Raw genomic sequence first — 21,801 nt, 5'->3', positions numbered from 1 at the left:
CCTCGTTCCCCGTAAATGGGGGAAACCTCCAAAAAAATTACAAATTTAAAAATCGCTAATTTTCGAAATTTTTTTTAATAAAAACTGCCGTAACTTTTTCAAAAATGAACATAACAATATAATTCTTTTTTTTATAGATGCTTGATGTCTTTACCTATCATTTGGTATATTTTTTTTGTAAATTTGACCTTTTTTCTGCCCACAGGGGGGGATTTAAAAACTTTTTCACAACAAATTTACTTTTTCAACTTAATTTTTGAAAATGTTCCGGAAGGTCTGACACTTTTATATATATCTTTAATTGAAACTTATGTAATATACTTTAATTTGAAAAAAAAAAAATTTGACCTCTGGACTTGTCTTCATGGTGAAAACGGCTACCGAATGCTATTTTTGTGTGAAAATTTTCGATTTTATAATTTACATTTTTTACTTTAAAGTGCTATAACTTTTTAAAAAATGTATGGATCAATACAATTTTTTCATGAGAAGTAGTATTTATATACATCTTTCATTGGATATACTTTTTTTTTAAATCAGACTATTTCCCTATATATGGGGGGGCTTCAAATATTAAAAATGCATATAGAAAGTAGAACTTTTTCAACTTAACTTTTGAAAGTGTTCCGGAAGGTCTGACACTTTTATATATATCTTAAAGTAAAGCTAATGTAATATACTTTATAATGGTAAAAAAAATTTTCGAACTTTATTTTATCTTCATGGTAAAAACAGACATTAAACTTAATAAAAAAAATACGATTTTTGTATATATCTTAAATTGAAACTTATGTAATATACTTTAATTTGAAAAAAAAAACTTGACCTCTGGACTTGTCTTCGTGGTGAAAGTTGACATCAAAGTTAATAAAAAATTACAATTATTGTAAAATAATTTTTTTTTATATTTTTAACTTAAAAATGCTCTAACTTTTTCAAAAATGAACATATCAATATAATTTTTTTTTATATAGTTGCTTGGTGTCTTTACTTATCATTTAGTATATTTTTTATGTAAATCTGACACTTAACTTACCCACAGGGGGAGATTTAAAATGACAACTTTTTCACAACAAATTTACTTTTTCAACATAACTTTTGAAAATGTTCCGGAAGNCTTTTTCAACTTAACTTTTGAAAATGTTCCGGAAAATTCTGACATTATTATATATATCTTAAATTAAAGCTAATGTAATATACTTTAATTTGAAAAAAAAAATTTGACCTCTGGACTTGTCTTCACGGGTGAAAATGACTACCGTATGCAAAAATATGCTATTTTTGTGAAAAAATTCTTGATATTATATTTTACATTTTTTAACATTATGTTGCTATAACTTTTTAAAAAATGCATGAATCAACTTTATTCTTTAATGATAAATACTTTATATATACTTCTTTCATTCGACATACTTTTTTTTAAAATCGGACCATTTCCCTTTATACAGGGGGGGTGCAAACCTTTTAAAATGCGTATAGAAAGTAGAACTTTTTCAACTTAACTTTTGAAAATGTTCCGGAAAGACTGACACTTTTATATATANAGCGTTTTTTTTTTATAGTGAATTTTATCACTGTCAGATATCATTATACTTGATCCAACTATGCCACGTCACCACTGTGCCGCGACCCCCCTGTGCTGGGTTTTTTTTTTTTACTTTGGTGGTCAGTTACACTTTGAAAACCATTCATCGGAACAAATATTTTTTTAATTTGAAAAACATTACACACTAATTTAAATTTTATGTAAATTTAAAAGTGTTAGGATTTTTGGAACATGTTTAATATTTAATAAGTTAACTTTTTACGTTGATATCGTTATGTTTAAAATAAGGGTGACTTGATAAAAAAATTTTCCGCTATACGGATAAGCCGATATTTGATTCAATATTACAAATTATTCCTAAAAAACTAAAGTTTTGTCATATTTTTGAAATTGACTACTAATGCATTTTGATTGTTTTTCCAGATTGATTTTTATCCCTGTGGAAAAGCGATAAGTATATTTCCATGGCTCCTCTGCCAGTCGTAAGGGGCGACTAATGAGGTTGCGTCAAGTCGACAGAATAAAATTTTGTCATAAAGTATAAGGAATCTTGAACAGAACTTAAAGTAGATTGTCCCATCTCGGATGTACGCGGAGACAATAGGTGAGAGGAAATAAAGTATTTAGAGATGGATATGGCCTGAAGAATAAAATGTTTGATAGTCGAGTAACTTGTCTGGTAGCTGTTTCACCAATTATATGTACAGGCCGACCTAACGCTTGTAGTGTCAATGGTGTAGGGATATCATCACTCATTTCTAGGCTCGTGTATAAAGGAGAATATTAGATATAAAATAAGAATAGATACGTGGAATATTGGAATATTAATTGGTAGAAATAGAGAATTAGTGAAAATATTTAAGAGGAGAAAAGTTGAGGAAGTTAATCAAAGGCTAGAGGTGTGGAGATCAGCTCTTGAAGAAAAGGGTTTAAGAATAATTAGGAGTAAGACAGAGTATATAGAGTACGAGTTTGACAAAGGAGAACACTAGGTAGGTGAAATGAAGAGATCAGTGACAATAGGCGAGGACGTGAAAGGAGAGGCGTTAAGTTTTAAGTATTTAGGATCAGTTGTGCAAAAAAGCGGTGGAATTGACGAGGATGTAAGACACAGGTTTAAGTTCGGGTAGTTGAAGTAGAGAGAAGCGTCTAGTGTCTTATGATATAAAAAAATTTCAATGAGACTAAAAGGTAAATTCTACAAGACTGTAGTGAGACCAGCTATGATGTATGGTTCAGAGTGTTGGCCGGTTGATAAGAAAGTAGAACAGAGAATGAGTGTAACAGAGATGAAAATGCTTAGATGGATGAGTGGAGTGACTAGAGAAGATAGGATAAGAAATGAGCATATAAGAGGGAGTATAGGTGTAGCGTCAATCGTGGATAACATGAGAGAAAATAGACTTAGATGGTTTGGTCATGTTATGAGAAGAGAAGAATCGGAAGCCGTAAGAACAGTTGTAGAAATGAATGTCGAATGAAGAAGAGGTAGAGGAAGACCAAAAAAGAGATAGAGAGATGTTATTGAATGCATCTGGACATAAGGACAGCTGAAGTGAGCGTAGAGGGTATGGGAGATCGTGTTGATTAAAGCGGTTCTTAAAAACAGGTTTTTTCTGTTTCACTAATTACATCCCTAAAATTTTTGTAATAATTTGAAAAATAATCAATGTATAGTTAACATGTGTCCAAATATGTCTGGAATTAAATTAAATCGCTATTTCAATACAGAAAAGCTAAATTGTTCTTTATTTTTTTTTACATAGGATATATTAGAAGAGTTTCAAAATGCAGTTTTTATATTGTTAGAACAATTAAACAATTCTTTAAAGTTGATTTTTATGAAAATTTATAATTTTTTAATTTTAAACTTTTAACTTTTTTATTAATTTAACTTGCAAGTTTTGAAATTGATATCATTAAATAGAAAATTTTAAGAAAGATTTAATAAATGACTTTCATTAGATTAATATATGATCAGGAACTTATATAATTACTATAAACATTAAAATTCCAAAATTTCTTTAAAATCTCTTATTATATTTTCTGTATTTATATTATAATAAGTCATTTCAATACAAATCATTTCTATGTAACTTTTATTGTTTAAATAAATTCTATAATTGAAAAATTCAGAACTCTATTCCATATAGTTATATCCTATATTTTTTGACTAAGTAGAAATAATATCAAATGTTAAGGGTGATAAAAAAAATTTAATTGCATATTTGAAATCAGCGCTGAAAATTTATCAAGAAAAGTATATTTTTGACTGGTGAAAATTCCTTGTATCCCTTTTTCATAATTAACTAAAAATTATTTTCTGAAAAGTTTTGTATCAATACCTTCAATTTTTATACAAGTTTGCCATTAAAGTAATAACTACTTTATAGATTTTTATAAGTTCTCCGTAAAAATTACAACACTAAATTATTAAATATCAATTTATACCAACTTAAATTCTATAATAAATATATGTTTATATATTATATATATTATATATATAAATCAAAGAACTACTAATGAGGAATAAATACTTAAAATTAAACACTATCTGTATTAAAGCATTTCTTGTGATAGTGATTACTTTCAGGTATTATCTATGCTAGTCTTAACTATGCCTCGTCCACACTGTGCCGCGACCCCACTGTGCTTCTTTTTATTTTAACTGCCATAACTTTTTTATTTATTAATATTGTTTTTATCGAAGCGAATATTTTTCTAATATCGATTGAAATGAAGAACAGCGATCACCAATTTTCTGTTATCAATGTCCGTTCATACCGATGCTCACCCCTAATTTAATTTACTAACAATATTGTAACCAGGAATAATAAGGAGGGGGAATCAGAACTCTCTCTTTGAATTATTACTCCCTACTTAAATAAATATTGATGAAATTAGTAAAAAAAATGTGTTGCATCCCTCAGAAAAAATTCTGAATTTGCCTCAGATCTGTAGTACAAAAGAAAATAGTTGATATCAATTACAACATAATTGTATAAATTATAAAAACAGCGTTTTGATTTGAATATTTTTAAGAATGTAGAAAAGTTTAGAAAATAAAAAGAAGATCAATATCAATAGATCATAAATGATTCTCATTTTTAAGATATTTTTTTTATAATAATAATTAACGTGTTTTTGTTTGTTATTTTGGAGTATATATTCTTCAACTAGATGTAATTTCGGATTCTTTTACGTTTTGACTGACAATATTAATTCAATGGGACTTGAGTATTTTGAGTAGCAGACACAAAAAATAAATAAATAAATATACATACATATATGTATTATGATAAAACTAGTATCTTCCGGCTTCACACAGAGTCCAAAAAAAATCTTTATATCATTAAATTGATAGAAATAAAATCACTTTAAAAATTGACTGCTTAATTTTCAGCTTGTACTGTTTACTAATTTTACATATTTTTAGTTCTTCCGATACAACAAGTGTGTATGAATCATCATGGAAAACATTCATACAATCTGTGAGGTCTCGGTTAACAATCGCACAAGTTGCACAAAGCTTGGAGTCCGGTGCTAAGTTAACTTTTGATTTTTTGATTCTACTTTTAATATCAGTGTTAGTTTATTTAAGTTGATTACTGAATTAATTAGACAAATGTTTCCAACTCCATATTTCAGGGTATTAATTAGAAACATTAGCTTAGTAATAAATCTACCCCTATACATTATTTTATCAGGTTAAAAAAAAATTGAGAAAATTTCCATCGAACTAGAAAAATAATGATTGATAAAGAATTATATATTTTTTCAAGTTCGAATAGGCGTGCGTATAGGTTGCTATATATTGTAAAGGCTGTTTTTACTGTCCCTTACTGAACTAATTTTATTGAATTGGGACATTAACAATTTGTATTCAATAGCAAAAATGCCAATGTATTTGAAAAAGATGTACCATAATTTTTTGTAAAAAAATCTCAATCTAAGTTTACAAAATAGATGTTTAAGGATAAATTCCCAACCTATTCTTTACATCTTCCATAACGTTATAGACCGTTTAGGAAGAGTTATGAACCAGTTTTTACTCCCCAGATTTAAAATCCAACCCAACTCCACATCTCTGTGCACGTATTTGTAAGTTTATGTTTGATTTCTCATTCATTTTAAATATTCAATAATTATTAATTTTTAATATAGTTATATTATTAATCATAGATCGAAAATATTAAAAAATAAGTTTTTATATTTATCTTAAAGAATTTATGTTAAATTAAATGTAGTCACTCAAGTGGAACGTCATTTAAATTTTTTTCTTGTAAGTATAGATATCGCTTAAGAAATATGGTGGGAGGGGTTAAGCAGGAGGAATCACGCAAGATTTTAAAAACCAAAATTGATAACACAAAATTTTAGATTTGTAAATGTACATTGTACATACAACAAAAGAATTTGAGCGTATGTTTTAGAAAATCAAGTTATAGAATGACAGGTTTTTAAATATAAAAGTTTTAGATATTTTTCTTTTTTAAATACAAATTATTATTACCAACTCCCTGGAATTATCGTTATTTAATAAGTAATCAGTTTTTATCTTTATAATAAAGGAATATTTATTAAAGAATCATAAATTACTATACAGGTAGTGTTGGGCGATTTTGGATAATTTTAACCTGTTTAAATTGATATAAATCAAAACAAAAAGATTAATCCAAATAAAAATGTATTCGGAAAAACAATTTTTCGTCGGTAATTTTGTGATATAGAGACTTTATATTTTTATTTGTCAACTTTAAAAAAATTTTTAGAAATTTTAGTAAAATTATATCATTCATTTTTTCTTTAGATGGCATAAAAAAATTCATATACATAACATAAAATTTATAAGATACAATTTAATTAAATTTACATACACAACTTATACAATAATTAAAAAAGATATATACAGTGTTTAGTATGTAGGGAAACAGGCCAATGGTTATAATTAACGTGTTACCTTACTTACTGAATACCCTGAATATTGAGGATATGATATTCGTAAAAATGAATCGATTCGTAATAAAATTGATCTCTACAAGATCGAATCAAAAAATCCATTCATCAAAATATCTATTTAGATTGCTTGAAGTGCTTGAGGATATATCCATGTTTACAGTTGAGTTCTGACGTTTCGGACTCAACTGTAAACATGGATATATCCTCAAGCACTTCAAGCAACAAGACAATCCATGAAAGTTTTAACACATTCATCTATTTAGATTGCTCATCACTACTATACAGTTATATGTGATTAGTTTACATAAGTTCAGTACCATACATTATGGTACTGGACTTCATTGTTTATCATACGAAAATGTAAAATTATTTAATATTAACAATAATAAATTCTACAAAAAAAAAAAGCATGCAATCCATTCTGCATGTTTTTTTTTATTAAAAACAGCCGATATATCGTGAGATCCATGAGTTGGGTTTGGTTACAAAATATCAAAGTATGCTAGAGTTAATTTTCGAGGTCATAAGATTGCAAATTGCAAATTTATCATTTTTACCTTTGGAAAAGTGAAGGAAGCAAAGAGTATTTTCTAATCTGTATTTGATAGCAATAAAATTAATCCAGCAACATATTTTGAAGAAAACTATATGCTTCGAAAAATTTGAAGTTAAAAAAAAAGTAATAACATGTTACGAAATATGTTTCCCAATTAAAATGTGGTCAGTTCTTAGTTGAACTGCCTATGAAATTCCAAAAATTTTAAATGCAGCAGAAGATTAGAATAATAAAATTTATCGTTTAATATCAACATATCCTAGTATATGTTCATTTATTCCAAAAAAGCAAAAGGAACAGCATGAAACTTGAGTCACAATCGAAGCAATCGTTCAAATAAAATATTCAAAATAAAGAGTATAATGAAATATAGAATTATAGCTTATTGAAAAATTATAAATGACTACTAGATAATTCTAATTATTATTTAAACGAAATTATGAGACAAATTATTTTTATTTTTATTAAATCATTGAATTCTTAAATAACTTTTAAAATTTTTATTAATTAATACATAAGTATATTTTATTTAGTTTTATTTTCTAAAACTGGGCATTCTTTATATGACTTTCTAAAACTTGCCTCATTATCCTGCAAAAGATGGCTGATTACAACGCAGGAAACCAAAATTTTATTAAAAAATTTAACCTTTTCTATGAAATACTATCAAGCTTAAACTCATAACTGTAATATAATTTTTTAAAAATCAGGCGCAGTCTAGACCTTATGTCCATTTCCAAATATATTTCTGTACTAACAGATATTTAGTATTTTAACCGATTTTTTTAAACTGTTGATCCTAAATTAAATGTACACTAATTAAAAAAACAAGCTAAAAATCAATCAAGGTTAAAAATAATTTCATTTAATAGCTAAAAATTGTGTATTGTCCTTTAAAAATGTATGTATACGTTTTTGTATGTTATTTGGCTAAGTGGGTCTTATTAATTTAACAAAGTCACATCGGTAATGCAATTTTTGTCTAACACATAGGAGAGACTGGGGAACTACGATCACTTTAGCAAAAATTGTTATATCTCTGGTTCTAAGACTCTAAATGCTATGCTATTACAACAAATGGTTGTATAAACATATTGACTGCATTATGTCAAAGTCTAAGATTTTTTAAATATAATCTTACATATATAAATATATATTTTTTAATAAAAATAACCAGTATTCCCTTACCCCGGTGGAATATCGGCCATACATAAATACATGGAAAAAGATAGGGATAAAATAAATTTTTAAATAATCACTGAAATATAGTTCAAACTAAAAGTTGTCTTCAAACATAATTAATGAAAACAAAGCACTTGATTATATTAATGAATATCAACAATTTTTTTTATAAAAAAAAAACATGTTTATTCTGATTCTTGTTCTGAAGTGAAAATAGATGATAGTCCTAGTATGGCTGGTTTAATAAGGTAAATTATAAAATGTTGAGCTGCTTTTCGGATACTCATTATTTTATTTTTAACACTGAATATTGCTTCCATTAAAGATTCTGAACTCCAATTTCCTTTGGTACTTATCAGAATAAAACTTATTTAAATTGGAAATCAAAATCAGCAAAAAAAAAAATACCTAGAAGAAAAATGTGAGGAAATGGACATTTTGGTGAGAATGGACAAGAGAGAAGAAGCTCATAAAACAGTAAAAAAGTTCTTTGGAGTACGTACACTCAAATTTGGAGCAATAGAAAATAAAGAAGGAGAAATTATTAATGAGCAGGAACAGGTTGTAGATAGATGGAAGGTATACGTAGAAACACTATATGACGAAGAAGAACTAGTTGTTACAGATTCAGAAAAAATATTTACATATTAAGATTTACATATAAAAATATAGTTAAAAAAACTAAAAAAACACGCACATCGAACTAAAAAGTAAAAATAATTATGAACAAAAAATACTAGTATTATTGTGATAAAAGTTTGGGTTTGAATAAAATTAAAGGACAATGAAACTGTAGAACTAGTAGAAGATTTTATATATTTGGATAGCACTATAAGCTCAGATGGGAGATGCAAAAAGGAAATTATAAAGAGAATATCTCAAGCTAAAGTGACAATTAATAAGAAAAGAAGTCTTTTTACTTCAAAAAACACTGACCTTAATATTAGAAAGAATCTACTAAAAACGTACATCTGGAGTATCATGTTAATGGATGCGAAACATGGACAGTTGCACGAGGAGAATAGAGGCATTCGAAATGTGGTGAACAGGAGGATGGAAAAGATAAGTTGGACTGATAGAATTTCTAATGAAAAAGTTTTAGAAAGGGTATTTGATACGAAATTAATATGGAAGAGTATACAGAAAAGGTGAAATTAATTAATAGGTCATACTTTAAGACACGACGGAAGGCTATAATTAATCTTAGAAGGAAAAAAATCATAGAGGAAGACTAAGATTGCAATACATAAGTCAGATAATAGAAGATCAAGGATGTAATTCATATGAAGAGTTGAAAAGGAGGCTAGTGATATAGAAACATGGAAGATGCTACAACCAATCATTAGATTGAATACTGCTGTAAAAGAAAAAATTTATTTTCATTTTTACATGTTAATTGAGAATGAGGTAACACCAGTCATTCCAGAAATGACTGCTATTACACCATTAATTTTGATCGATATTTCTCTTTTTGACTAGTAATAAGAAAATATTTTAATCAATCAAATCATTATACTATTAGGTAGATAATTTGAATATAGAATAATCCTCATATTTTGTTCTATACGTACATATATAAATTAGAAATATATAATAATTTACAAACATTAAATTTAATTTCTTGACAACATTTTTTTAGATAAATAAACGCTGAAAACTATGTTCACACTATTAAACATGAAAACGTTTTTTGATAATATAGTTCTGATAAAATAAGGGTTTTTTATCACTATATATATATATATACGTATGGTCAACATAATTTTAGATGCATGGGTTTATTAGATAATGAGGTGACCGGTTTTGCCCTCTGGCCATAGTTTCCCAGTCTCCCATACATCTTGCATTGATTTATTACATATATTATATGTAAACTTTATTGAATACAACAAAAAATAGTGGAAAGCAAAATAACTGTTGTGATTCAAAAGATTTCAATTTTTATTTTTCTAAATTTTGTGAATTATAAGCTTTTATTATTGAATATATGTTTGAAATACTTTCATTTTTATAAGCTTAAAGCATGAACTTTATTCAAAATTTAATTTGTAAAATTTAAATTTCCGAAATTCTCATTTCAAAAATGAAAGATGCAAAAGATTTTAAATAAACTAAAGTCGGTCAATTGAAAATATTCAAAAGTAGTCAATTTGCCTTATGACTTCTCACAAGAGAATAAGAAAGGTCTACTAGTATGATAACGAAATATCGGCACATTTAGTAGTTTTTGATAATTATGTTTTATACATTATATATTTTTTTTGTTTTTAAATTCATTTTAGTATTGTTAAGAAAACTAAAGACTACTATTCAAAACCTTAAAAAACTAAATAAAAATACCCAAGGACTGGGTAACTGCTAATGAATGCTAATTTTGTGTTTTTTTGTATAGAATGGTTGCAGCTCTTGGATTAACTCAAGGTGAGACTATAATATTTGTGGCTAGCATGCTTCTATCACCTCTGATGGTAAATATTAAAATGTTTTCTTTAATATTATTTAAAATTCAATTGAAGAGAGTATTGATTTTTCCAAAATATTTTGTGAATACAGTCTGTAATAATTAAAAAATAAAATTAAAATAAGTTTAAAAGTTAAAAGTATATATTTTGTTATTAAAACACTTTACTAACACTTTTAAATTAAATTATGTTATATTAATTAATTATTATATCAATTAATTAAATATAACTAAAATTGTACAAAGATGTCAAAAAGGATATGGTATCTATTTCCCAATACGTTCACCCTTGACTACCACTGTAATTGTATTAGTTATTACACGGTAATTATGACCTAGATAATTATTATACTATTGTATAAAAATATATATGTTTAGATTACATTGTCGCATTTTTATAACATTGTCATCATGTGTAAAAAAAAAAATAATCCGTTTAGCACATAATACAATTTTTGCGATATGTACCTTTTTATAAAGTATTTTAAGAATTATTTAAACGTAACATGCGTGGATATTACAACAAGTCAATAACTGTTTAACGGCAAGTTATAAAGTGTCTTCAACATCTGGAATCAATTATTTAAACTCCAAATGTATGATGTATACATTTCGATTAACATAGTGCGATGGTAGGCAAATGAATAAGAATTTTGTTCATAATTTTATTATTTCGGGAGAGACATTTAAAAATGTCTTAAAAATATTAAATGAGGCTTCCTGAAAACTTTCAGATAAACTTATGTATTTCTTTAGTACACCAAGTCTCGACATTCTAAGTAAAAGCCTAGATACAGTAGTAAAGAAAAAATATTTATGTCTCAAATAAGTGGATAATATCATTTTAATATTTATTTCTATAGGGCCCTATAAACGCCGCAACTTTTGGTACTATGATCAAAGATAAAAAACTTAGAAATATGGGAATCGTTAACGAAATAGTGGGGTTAGTTCTTTGTGTGATTATTGGTTTTGGATATGGATTGACAGCTTCTTATTTTGACGAAAGAGATCCTAGTGAATGGATGACTGAAGAAATGGTGAACATGTAATTAAATTTTATATATTAAATTAATTCAATTTATTTAAACTTTTTATTTTTATTTTAGGACAGATATTAAAAGTTTGTGGGTCAGTATTGTACTTGCTTTTCTCACGGGTATAGCTGTGCCAATTGCTTTATTAGGGAATAATACGTTTTCTTTAGTAGGAGTAGCAATATCAACATCATTATTGCCTCCTGCTGTAAACGCTGTATGTAAAATGTTTATTATTAAAATTTTAAGTTAATTCATTTTTTTTCATCCCTTTAGAAAATAAAAGTATAAGCTTTAAATTATTTAACTCTTATTCAAGTTTAATAATATAAAACATTTTTTTAATAACTTTATTTTTATGATATTGTTTACACGATAAACTTTTTCTGTTTGGACTTATCAAATTTTAGCAATTTTTGAACAATTGTCATTAATAATTTGCTGTTTATCATACAGTCAATATCATAAAAAAGTATCATTTCATTATGCTGTCACTTATGAAGTTTTTGTTGATTTTTTTGAATAACGATTTTACTCAACCTCAGAGACGACTCATCGGCACATGTTAATCTTGTCATATTGGTCTTATATTATTCACAGATCTTATTTATAATAATTAATATAAATTTAGGGACTATAAGAAAATAAATTTTAACGACCATCTTAATATATATATATATTGCTATGCGTAACAAATAACACATGAACTCGCTTTTTCTGATTTTTCAGGAAATCAAAAATAAATTTTATTTTTCTATTAATACTACTTGTTTATTCATTTTTAAGTCGTTTGATTCTAATAAATTAAAATTTCTTATATTTTGGTAGAGGTAATTAAAAGAAAAGTAAAATATAAATTGACATACTTCATAATCGTAAATATATTTTTATTTATATTGAGCTACTGCGTTATTTTTTGTACTTAGTAATATATTATAGTATACAGGGTGATTTTTTTATCATAACCCACTCAATTACTTGCAGAAAAATAATAATTTAAACATTTTTTTTCTTTATTATCTTTAGTTACACATTATTCTTGAATTTTTAACTATGTAATACTTTTTAAGTTCATCCCTTATGCCTTGGAAGGGGGTCAACTTTGTTTTTTTAAATGGTAACACATATTTTTAATTTAATAAAATGTTTGAGTTTTTAATTTAATAGTAAATGGCATTTGAATTTTTAATATAACTTTATTAGCTTATTAGATATAAACATTTAAAGTTTCAAAATTTTGAGTTAATATACATGTATAATACACATGGGATTGTAAATACAGGTAGCTAATTGGTTTTTTATAACATCGATATTAGCAGGTACACAGCATTGTTATTATCAATTGTAGTAAGGCACATTGTTATGAGTTTATAAATACACTAACTGACAATACAGAAAGTATATCTATTGATAATCATAATTGATAATAAACAATCCGTGACTGAGACAGCAATGTCATAAAAATCCAATTAGCTACCTGTATTTACAATCCCATGTGTATTATACATGTATATTAACTCAAAATTTTGAAACTTTAAATGTTTATATCTAATAAGCTAATAAAGTTATATTAAAAATTCAAATGCCATTTACTTTCAAATTAAAAACTCAAACATTTTATTAAATTAAAAATATGTGTTACCATTTAAAAAAACAAAGTTGACCCCCTTCCAAGGCATAAGGGATGAACTTAAAAAGTATTACATAGTCAAAAATTCAAGAATAATGTGTAACTAAAAATAATAAAAAAAAAAAATGTTTAAATTATTATTATTCTGCAAGTAATTGAGTGGGTTATGATAAAAAAATCACCCTGTATAACTACAATACTATAAAATACTAGGATAAAATTCAAAAAAATTATTTTTGTGCTATCAGGTTCTTTTTATAAAACTATCATTCCTTTATAATAATGCATAAATAAAATTGAATTATTGGTATAAATTTTAAAAAATAATAAAATATGATTACAAGATATTAGGTTAAATCAGTTTAATGACAAATTTATCATAGCATAGTAATAATTGAAATAAAAATTATAGGTTAATTTTGCATTATTATAATTATTATTCAAAACTTTAGTAATATACTTGTTTAGGGGCTATTGTGGGCATTTGCAGTAAGAAATATTGGATCTACAGCTGTTACTGCAAATTTACAATATTCAACGATACTATCGGTTGATTTTGCTATAAAAGGAGCAATGAGTATGTGCCTGACATTCATAAATATAATCTGTATATTTGCATGTGGTATTGTTATTCTAAAAGTAGGTACTTAATGTGTTACAATTAAACAAAAAGACACAATAGATCGGCGTCATAATGCTATACTAAAATTCTTAAAAAGTATACATGTTATTATTTTATACAAATATTATTTAGCTGGAGATTATCTTAATTAGGTAGATCTGCGTAGTAAGTTATAGTTACGTTGCACAGTTTATTTGCAAAAAATAATTATTAAAACATCAAGTTGATACAATTTTTTATGGTTATTTAGATAAAAGCTGTAACTCCGAAGAAAAGTAATAATTCAAGATTAATAAATGAATACCTAAAAGCTTTAAAAGACATAAATATTGGTTGGCAAGAAGATGAAACACATTATTTAACATTACGGTAAAATGAGTGAACAGTCTAAAAGTATCATATTCATTAAGATATTAAATAGATATGCATGATATTTATGCCAAACGCCCCTGTTAAAAACTATTACTTTTGCTGAAGACTGCGGAAAACTAATATAGCCCAGCACAACAGTATGAGATATATGTACCTGCACACTGAGGCATGCAATGGCGTAACTTGGAGTCAGATCTGGGATTTAGTAAATTATTCCCGGGCTTGATTACAAGATATACAAGAGTGTGGAAATTAGAGACATAAAGCTTATAAGTCATAATATGAAAATTTGAGAAAAGGTAATAGACAAAAAAATAAGAGGAGACATATCATCAATAACAAAGAACCTGTTAGTTTCATTGTCTGGAAAGTCAACGATGGAGCCAATTATTTGTGTAAGAAAACTAATAGAGAAAGGAAGAAAAAGCTGTATTTTGAATTTATAGATTTGGAAAAAGCGTATGATAGAATACCAAGAGAGGTTTTAAAGTGGGTATTAATGTGAAAAAGAGTCCCAAAAAGATACATTAATGTAATAGAGGTTATATACGATGGAATTTGTACCAGGGTTAAAATTATAGGCAGAGTAACAGAAGATTTAAGGGTAAGAGTAAAAATGCACCAAGGTTCTGCTTTAAGCCCTTACTTATTCTCTATAGTGATGAATGAAATTACTAGAGAAATACAAGAAGAGGTGCCGCGATGCATGTTGTTCGGTGACGATATAGTATTAATAGGGAAAAATAGGGAGGAAATTAATCAAAGGCTAGAGGTGTGGAGATCAGCTCTTGACGAAAAGGGTTTAAGAATAAGTAGGAGTAAGACAGAGTATATAGAGTACGAGTTTGACAAAGGAGAACACTAGGTAGGTGAAATGAAGAAATCAGTGACAATAGGCGAGGACGTGATAGGAGAGGCGTTAAGTTTTAAGTATTTAGGATCAGTTGTGCAAAAGAGCGGTGGAATTGACGAGGATGTAAGACACAGGTTTAAGTGCGGGTAGTTGAAGTGGAGAGAAGCGTCTGGTGTCTTATGCGATAAAAAAATTTCAATGAGACTAAAAGGTAAATTCTACAAGACTGTAGTGAGACCAGCTATGATGTATGGTTCAGAGTGTTGGCCGGTTGATAAGAAAGTAGAACAGAGAATGAGTGTAACAGAGATGAAAATGCTTAGATGGATGAGTGGAGTGACTAGAGAAGATAGGATAAGAAATGAGTATATAAGAAGGAGTATAGGTGTAGCGTCAATCGTGGATAACATGAGAGAAAATAGACTTAGATGGTTTGGTCATGTTATGAGAAGAGAAGAATCGGAAGCCGTAAGAACAGTTGTAGAAATGAATGTCGAATGAAGAAGAGGTAGAGGAAGACCAAAAAAGAGATAGAGAGATGTTATTGAATGCATCTGGACATAAGGACAGCTGAAGTGAGCGTAGAAGATATGGAAGATCGTATCAAGTGGAAGTTTAGGATAAGGGTGGCCGACCCCAAATAGTTGAGATTAAGGCGAGGAAGAATAAGAATAAGATTGATCTTTTAAAATAAGTTTATATAAGAAACAGTCAATGTATTTTAATTCCTTCATACGTAGACCGTAAAAAGCTGACTTATCTCCCCTCAAATCTCTAGTTTTTAGAATTCTGTAAGTCACTGTTGATGTTGAAAGTATTCATAAGCGTAACTATAAATTTGAGTCTACAGAGGCTGAAATATATTAGATCTATTTAAAATAGCTCTCTAGTAAATTGTTACACAAAGCCCTAGATATGCAATATTGAGGAAAAAAAAAGATGTTATTTGTTTTCGCAAATGAGAAACTTATCTTTATTTGCAAGGTAAAAAATGTCCATTATTTTTATACGTATACATAAAAATAGGCTACATAGACACAAATCACATAATACTACAACCAGTACAAATAGTAAATTTTGTATTGAATATTTTTTTTTTACTTTATAAGAAATTGTTGACAATTTTATGACTTAATTTATTTTACACATTTATTTCATATGTAAAATCCATCTATTTTGTCGCACTGTCGAAATTAGATTTATCATACAACACACAGGCTTTATAAAATAAATTTTAAGCTAGATAATGTCTATTGTTTTTTTAAATTACTTAAGTTACCTCAAACTTTTGTAAACCCAATATAAAATCAAAATTTTAAATAGCCAATTATAAAATTTACCAAGGTTTAGAAACTATGACGTCAAGGAAAGCTTAGAACTTTTCAAGCTCTCACCTAGTTACGCCAAAGAAACTATTTAATATTGACGTAAACTAAAATATATATCAATTAATTTGGAGGCTAAAATTGTATGTAGTTTTTTTTTTGTGACACAAAAAATCCCATGGAATACATCTCCTACCCTACCCTTCTAACGTTCGTAGTAAATTGTGATTATTTACTAAAAAATATAAAATGCACAATTAAAAACTAGTAATTAGATTTTACCCACACTAAATTTTTAAACAACCCCCGCCTGATTTATATATATGAACTAACTTTAAATATAGATTAAAAGAAGAATATGCAACTGTTTTTGGACTTTCTCCTAATGGTTTAAACTTACGTAGATCCTGCTTAACTACTGGATACAACCCTTTTGACGTAAGAAAACTAAATTTATTTTATTTTTTATAATTTCTATCATGTTTATGAATAAATTACAGCTATCATTTGTTACGTGGTCACCAGGATATAATAGGCAGCATAATTCGCAACACATAAATAATTTACAGCGAGATATGAAATCATCTCAAATCTTAAAATGCAAAATGAATAATTTTGGCAAGTATACAATTATTGAGCAATAAAATCAAAAATCATACAATTTTCGATAAAGATGCCGATTTTGTAGGGTTTCTTTCATTCACTGATTTTATAAAATTTATTTTATTTGTTTAATCATACTAATGAATTTATACATTAGTAAAAAGAATTTATTACGTCAATTTAAATGTTTAATTAATATTTTTTTTAACTAGTATGTTCCTTTTCTAAACCAATACAAATTTGCTACCGTACGTAAATATTTCGGCGGCTTATGTTTAAGGTATATTTATTAAATAAATTATACACTATTTAAAATACATCGATTCACATCGAAACGTTTCACAACAGTGATTTAAATCACTATCAGATCATTTTTAAAGTTTGTTTAATTAAAGTTTAAAACATAAATACAATCTAGAAAAGTCTAAGGGGCGGGCTTAGCTCCCTATATTCGCTCACAGTTCTCTAAAAAATTACATGTACATTTATACAAAAATATTATTAAATTAAATCCCTTAAACCTTTGTGCAAATTGCACCTATGGTTTGAAAATTAAAGCATTTTTAAAAATAAATTATGTTTAAAGGGTAAAGACTATAAATAATGTAAAAAAATAAATTTCATTTTACCCAGCTAAAATTGTTTTATTGTACAATCCTAATTTTTTTGCCAACCACTAAGAAATTCTAATTTTAATTTTTGCTATTAGAAAATATATTAAACTATTCACCAATAAATTGTTATTCAACTTTTACATTATTTTATAATAATTATAACTTTTTCATACTATATTTATAGATATATACAAAGGAAATGACTCTCCTGGATCCTTTAAAGCGATTTTTGAATCACCCAGAGAAAATTATTCAACAATTGACTCAGGAGATACATATACTTCACCAATAAAACGTTTTGTCGTAACTCCAGCTACTTTGGAAAATTCATCAGATGCATAGAAATTGCTTGATTTTAGTGTATCCAAAAATTTACAATCAATTTTTTGTTATCACTGTGTTAAAATTATGATAGATGTTTTATTTTTACTCATATCATTGCATTAATAATAATGCCTTGTTTCATTTTTTTTCAGCATTATAATACTTAACAAGTGCATTTATTTTATTTAGTTAAATAAGAGTGTAATTTGTATATAGCATATAAAATCCTATATTTTGTAAATTATATGTTGTTATTAATAAAATGGTAAATATTTTCATATATTTCCAAAAAATAAAACTTCTTTTAAACTTGATTTACTGACAACTTAAAATTAAAATTAGATTTGATATCAAAATTCATACAACGATGCATGCCCATTATTACACATAATTAATTGATGTTTAAAATATCTGAAAACTAATAATTAGGAACATTATTTGAGAAATTATTTTGCCTTATCACATACATACTAGGAACTACTAAATAAAATAAATAACTCAATGAAGTAAACATTACAATTTCTTATTAAAAAAAGTGGTATTTTTTCTTAAGTTGTAATTTAAATTAGGCATGTACAAATTATTATAAATTGAACCATCTCTAAGTATATTTGATTATAATTAATTATAATGACTAATAATAATAAAAATCCCCTCTTCCAAAAGATTTCATAACCATATTCATTTTGAAATGGATGGATAGCTCTTTAGAAATAGATGGTAAGTTCAAAATTAAGCTGATCTCTTTCTAAACAACAGAGACATCTATGACCAAGTTTTGTATCTGTGAAAGTTCACATGATCATGTTATCAACTCTTGCACATCATCCTCTAAATCGTTTTCTGAATCAAATAGGAATAAGTGAAATAAACCAAATAACTAAGTAGTATTATTACTTATGAATGTGTTAAAAGTATAGTTGCAGCCACCGACTAGCAACCATCACTCTGAAGATGGACTCTGCAATGAGTCAGAAACGTCAGAACTCAACTGTAAACATGGATATATCCTCAAGCACTTCAAGCAAGTATTATTACTTGTTGTATTTGATAATAAGTGTTTTACTTTTTTAACAAAAAATACTATTTTTAGAAACTATTAACCTATAATATGCAATATAAAGCAAGCTTTCATTAAAAAGTAGTATTACAGAATATTTTAAAATCAATATCACATGCATAACATATTATTTGTACAATAAAATAACAATAACTTTACATTTTTTCTATTTAACAATTAAAATTAATTCTTTTATGTTTTAAGTATCAAAATATTTTTATGCATTACCAAAGCTTTTTTGTTCTAACCAAACATTTAGTAATTCATTACTATTATCATAACCATGACTAGCAATCACATATTTATAATTTTTAATACTATAATATTTCTTATAAAAATAAATATGCTCACAATGAAGAGGAGTAATATTCAATTTCTTAGCTATTAAACCTAAATATATATCATCAAAACGAAATCTTTTGGTGAAGAAACTGGCGTAATGGAAATCAATCAAAGCTGTATGAGACATAACATAGGCACCAGCAGTGACATAAGGAGGCCACATATGATACGGATACTCAAAAAGTGAAACGTACCTAAATAATTAAAAAATATGGATAATTGTTAAAATAAAAATTACTAATTCTAGAATAGTTTTTTAAAATCTACCATTTACTTATTTGATGCCTCAATGGTGATGAATTAAACACATATCCAGAGAATAATGTTTCTGATATTTTCTGTATAGATTGAGAATTCTTTACTTCATTAATTATATTATTTGGATATTCAAATGGGTTTTGCAAATATTGAAACAAATTTTTAATTGATACATACATATCATCATCAGAGAAAAAATAATACGAGGAATTTCTACAATATGTTGATGCCCAAGTAATGGCACCTAAAGTCTTCAATGTATTGTTATAATAATTATCTACAAAACTGTATTGTACAATATCACCATAATTTTCATGCTCAATTTGTATAAGTTTTTGTAAATTTAATTCATAAGTAGTTCCTAAGATAAATATTGTTCTAGTAGGCTTATCTGAAAATCTATTTTCAAACCCCCAAGTTTTTCTTATACTTGCTCTTTTTTCAAAATTGTTTAGTGCCGATTTAACCAGTATCAATAATTGTATGTTTTGATCACATTTATTAGTTGTCAACAACAAATTGAAATCATATGGGTTAATAATTTCGCAAGATAGTTGATCAGGTAAGATTCCTTTTAAATTTAAAATGCATTTAGTTATATCAGTTTCCAGTGGGTATGAAAAGTGTTTATAATAATCCAGTTCAAAGAAATGAGTAAAGATCCCAAAGTAGTACATTAGCCATAATACAATTATAAAAATATACTTCAAGTACTTTTTAATTTGTATCAAATAATAAATAGGTCTAGTCATATCTGATAAATACATAAATGTTATAATTTTAACATTTTATCAAGTCTGAAATCAACAAAACTTTAAAAATCTAACCTGTTTTCTCGAAAAATAAATAAATATTGCAATTGATCATAATAAAATTTTATTGGACACTAAATACAAAAAGCAAAACAGTTTCAAGCATAACATTTACCAGATTAGTTCTCATTACTTATTAGTTTACATCCAAAATTATTACTATCACAAAATTATCAATTTCAACCTTAATCAATACCACGGTAAAAAAAATAAAATATAGAACACACGAACAATAAACGACTCTTTCTACAATTACTTTATGTGTATATATTTATTAGTGACGCGTCATTTAAACAATTTATTAGAAGTACATAAATTATTAGCATTTGTTTTATTATCATTGTATCTACTAATATTTTATCCGATTGTTTGTATTAAAAGCCTTGAAACGTAAATGATTTAAATTTAATAATNGGTTAAAAAAGCCTTGAAACGTAAATGATTTAAATTTAATAATTAACTAGCGTAGTGATTATCATAAACTATTTATTTTCATATTGTCTGTGTAGTTACACAGAACAGCTTGTTCTATTGTAATTGCATTACATTATTATATCATGTAATCACAACATTAATGTTTCGAACAATCACTAAGGATTCGTTCTTATTAGTTTTTTATTTGTCAAATGAACATACTTATGTTCACGTTAATAAAGAAAAGTGCACAATCCGACATTAAATTTTTCAACATCATTTAAAAATACAAATTACGTTCATGTTTACAATTTGATCGTTGTCTCAAGGAGTACAATTTTATTTTAAATTAAAAAAAATATTGTATAATTAATAAAAAAGACAAATTATGAAAATTAGTAAGCCTCAGTAAAAAAACTACGAAATTCCATATTTTACCTTTATTTTTATTTTTTTGCTCTATACTTCATTTAAAAGTTGAATATTACTGTCAACAAGAGGCCCTCCAAGTCTACATCATTAATTGGACAATTATAAAACCAACAGTTATGGGGTGTTATATTGTTTTCTCCTCTTAAGTATTTTAACTGTAGTTAATTGGTTTCAAAACGACCTGATTAATAACAAAAAATTTTTTTTTACTTATTTGTTATACTAATAAGTTTAGGAACAAATTTTCTTTACCTAACAAACTTTTTTTTCTGAAACATTATTTTTGCTTATTTCAAGTGTTTGAAAAATTTATGGCAACAAGTAGTTTTGAAGTCACAGCTATTCAAAGTTGACTAGTTGAAAACCAAAAATTGGGTATTTTTTTTTTTTTTTTTTTTT

At 26.5% G+C, this 21,801-nt stretch overlaps 2 protein-coding genes across 5 annotated transcripts in view; one reads left to right on the top strand and one right to left on the bottom strand.

Moving 5' to 3' along the window:
* The window catches only part of LOC126897051 (uncharacterized), a 32,412-nt gene extending 14,014 nt beyond the window's left edge, over window positions 1-18,398 (top strand). Inside the window, exons 5-13 of one of the 3 annotated variants that reach the window (XM_050670428.1) lie at window positions 4,983-5,093; window positions 10,636-10,711; window positions 11,568-11,752; window positions 11,814-11,958; window positions 13,840-14,010; window positions 14,244-14,362; window positions 16,888-16,981; window positions 17,044-17,161; window positions 17,945-18,398. In XM_050670428.1, the coding sequence (XP_050526385.1) occupies window positions 4,983-5,093; window positions 10,636-10,711; window positions 11,568-11,752; window positions 11,814-11,958; window positions 13,840-14,010; window positions 14,244-14,362; window positions 16,888-16,981; window positions 17,044-17,161; window positions 17,945-18,102 (1,177 nt within the window). In that variant the 3' untranslated portion in view covers window positions 18,103-18,398. Of the gene's footprint in view, window positions 1-4,982; window positions 5,133-10,635; window positions 10,712-11,567; window positions 11,753-11,813; window positions 11,959-13,839; window positions 14,011-14,243; window positions 14,363-16,887; window positions 16,982-17,043; window positions 17,162-17,944 lie in introns of all 3 variants that reach the window. The other 2 variants (XM_050670427.1, XM_050670429.1) reach the window with 2 other exon arrangements.
* A 202-nt stretch (window positions 18,399-18,600) lies between these two features.
* LOC126897062 (beta-1,3-galactosyltransferase brn-like) lies at window positions 18,601-20,926 on the bottom strand. 2 transcript variants are annotated; one of them, XR_007702014.1, is made up of 3 exons: window positions 19,754-20,926; window positions 18,982-19,680; window positions 18,602-18,927 (listed from the first exon to the last, which is right to left on the bottom strand). XR_007702014.1 is itself a non-coding variant. In XM_050670449.1 (2 exons), exons 1-2 carry the CDS (start codon window positions 20,509-20,511, stop codon window positions 19,362-19,364), a joined length of 1,077 nt encoding a protein of 358 aa, XP_050526406.1. In that variant the 5' UTR covers window positions 20,512-20,926; the 3' UTR covers window positions 18,601-19,361. The 2 variants fall into 2 exon arrangements, 1 of the variants encoding a protein (XP_050526406.1); XM_050670449.1 differs by having other exon boundaries at window positions 18,601-19,680.
* Between the last annotated feature and the right edge of the window lie 875 nt (window positions 20,927-21,801).

Source organism: Daktulosphaira vitifoliae, unplaced genomic scaffold (assembly GCF_025091365.1).
Source record: "Daktulosphaira vitifoliae isolate Bord-2020 unplaced genomic scaffold, ASM2509136v1 Scaffold_1, whole genome shotgun sequence".
Lineage (NCBI taxonomy): Eukaryota > Metazoa > Arthropoda > Insecta > Hemiptera > Phylloxeridae > Daktulosphaira > Daktulosphaira vitifoliae.
Note: the sequence above shows the minus strand (reverse complement) of the source record. Positions and strands in the feature narration are given on the sequence as shown.

Excerpts from the sequence above, each read along its gene's own strand:
- LOC126897062 (XM_050670449.1), bottom strand. The coding sequence starts at position 20,511 with ATGTATTTATCAGATATGACTAGACCTATTTATTATTTGATACAAATT. Across the intron at positions 19,681-19,753 it reads AGGCATCAAATAAGTAAATG|GTACGTTTCACTTTTTGAGT; the intron begins GTAGATTTTAAA and ends TTAATTATTTAG.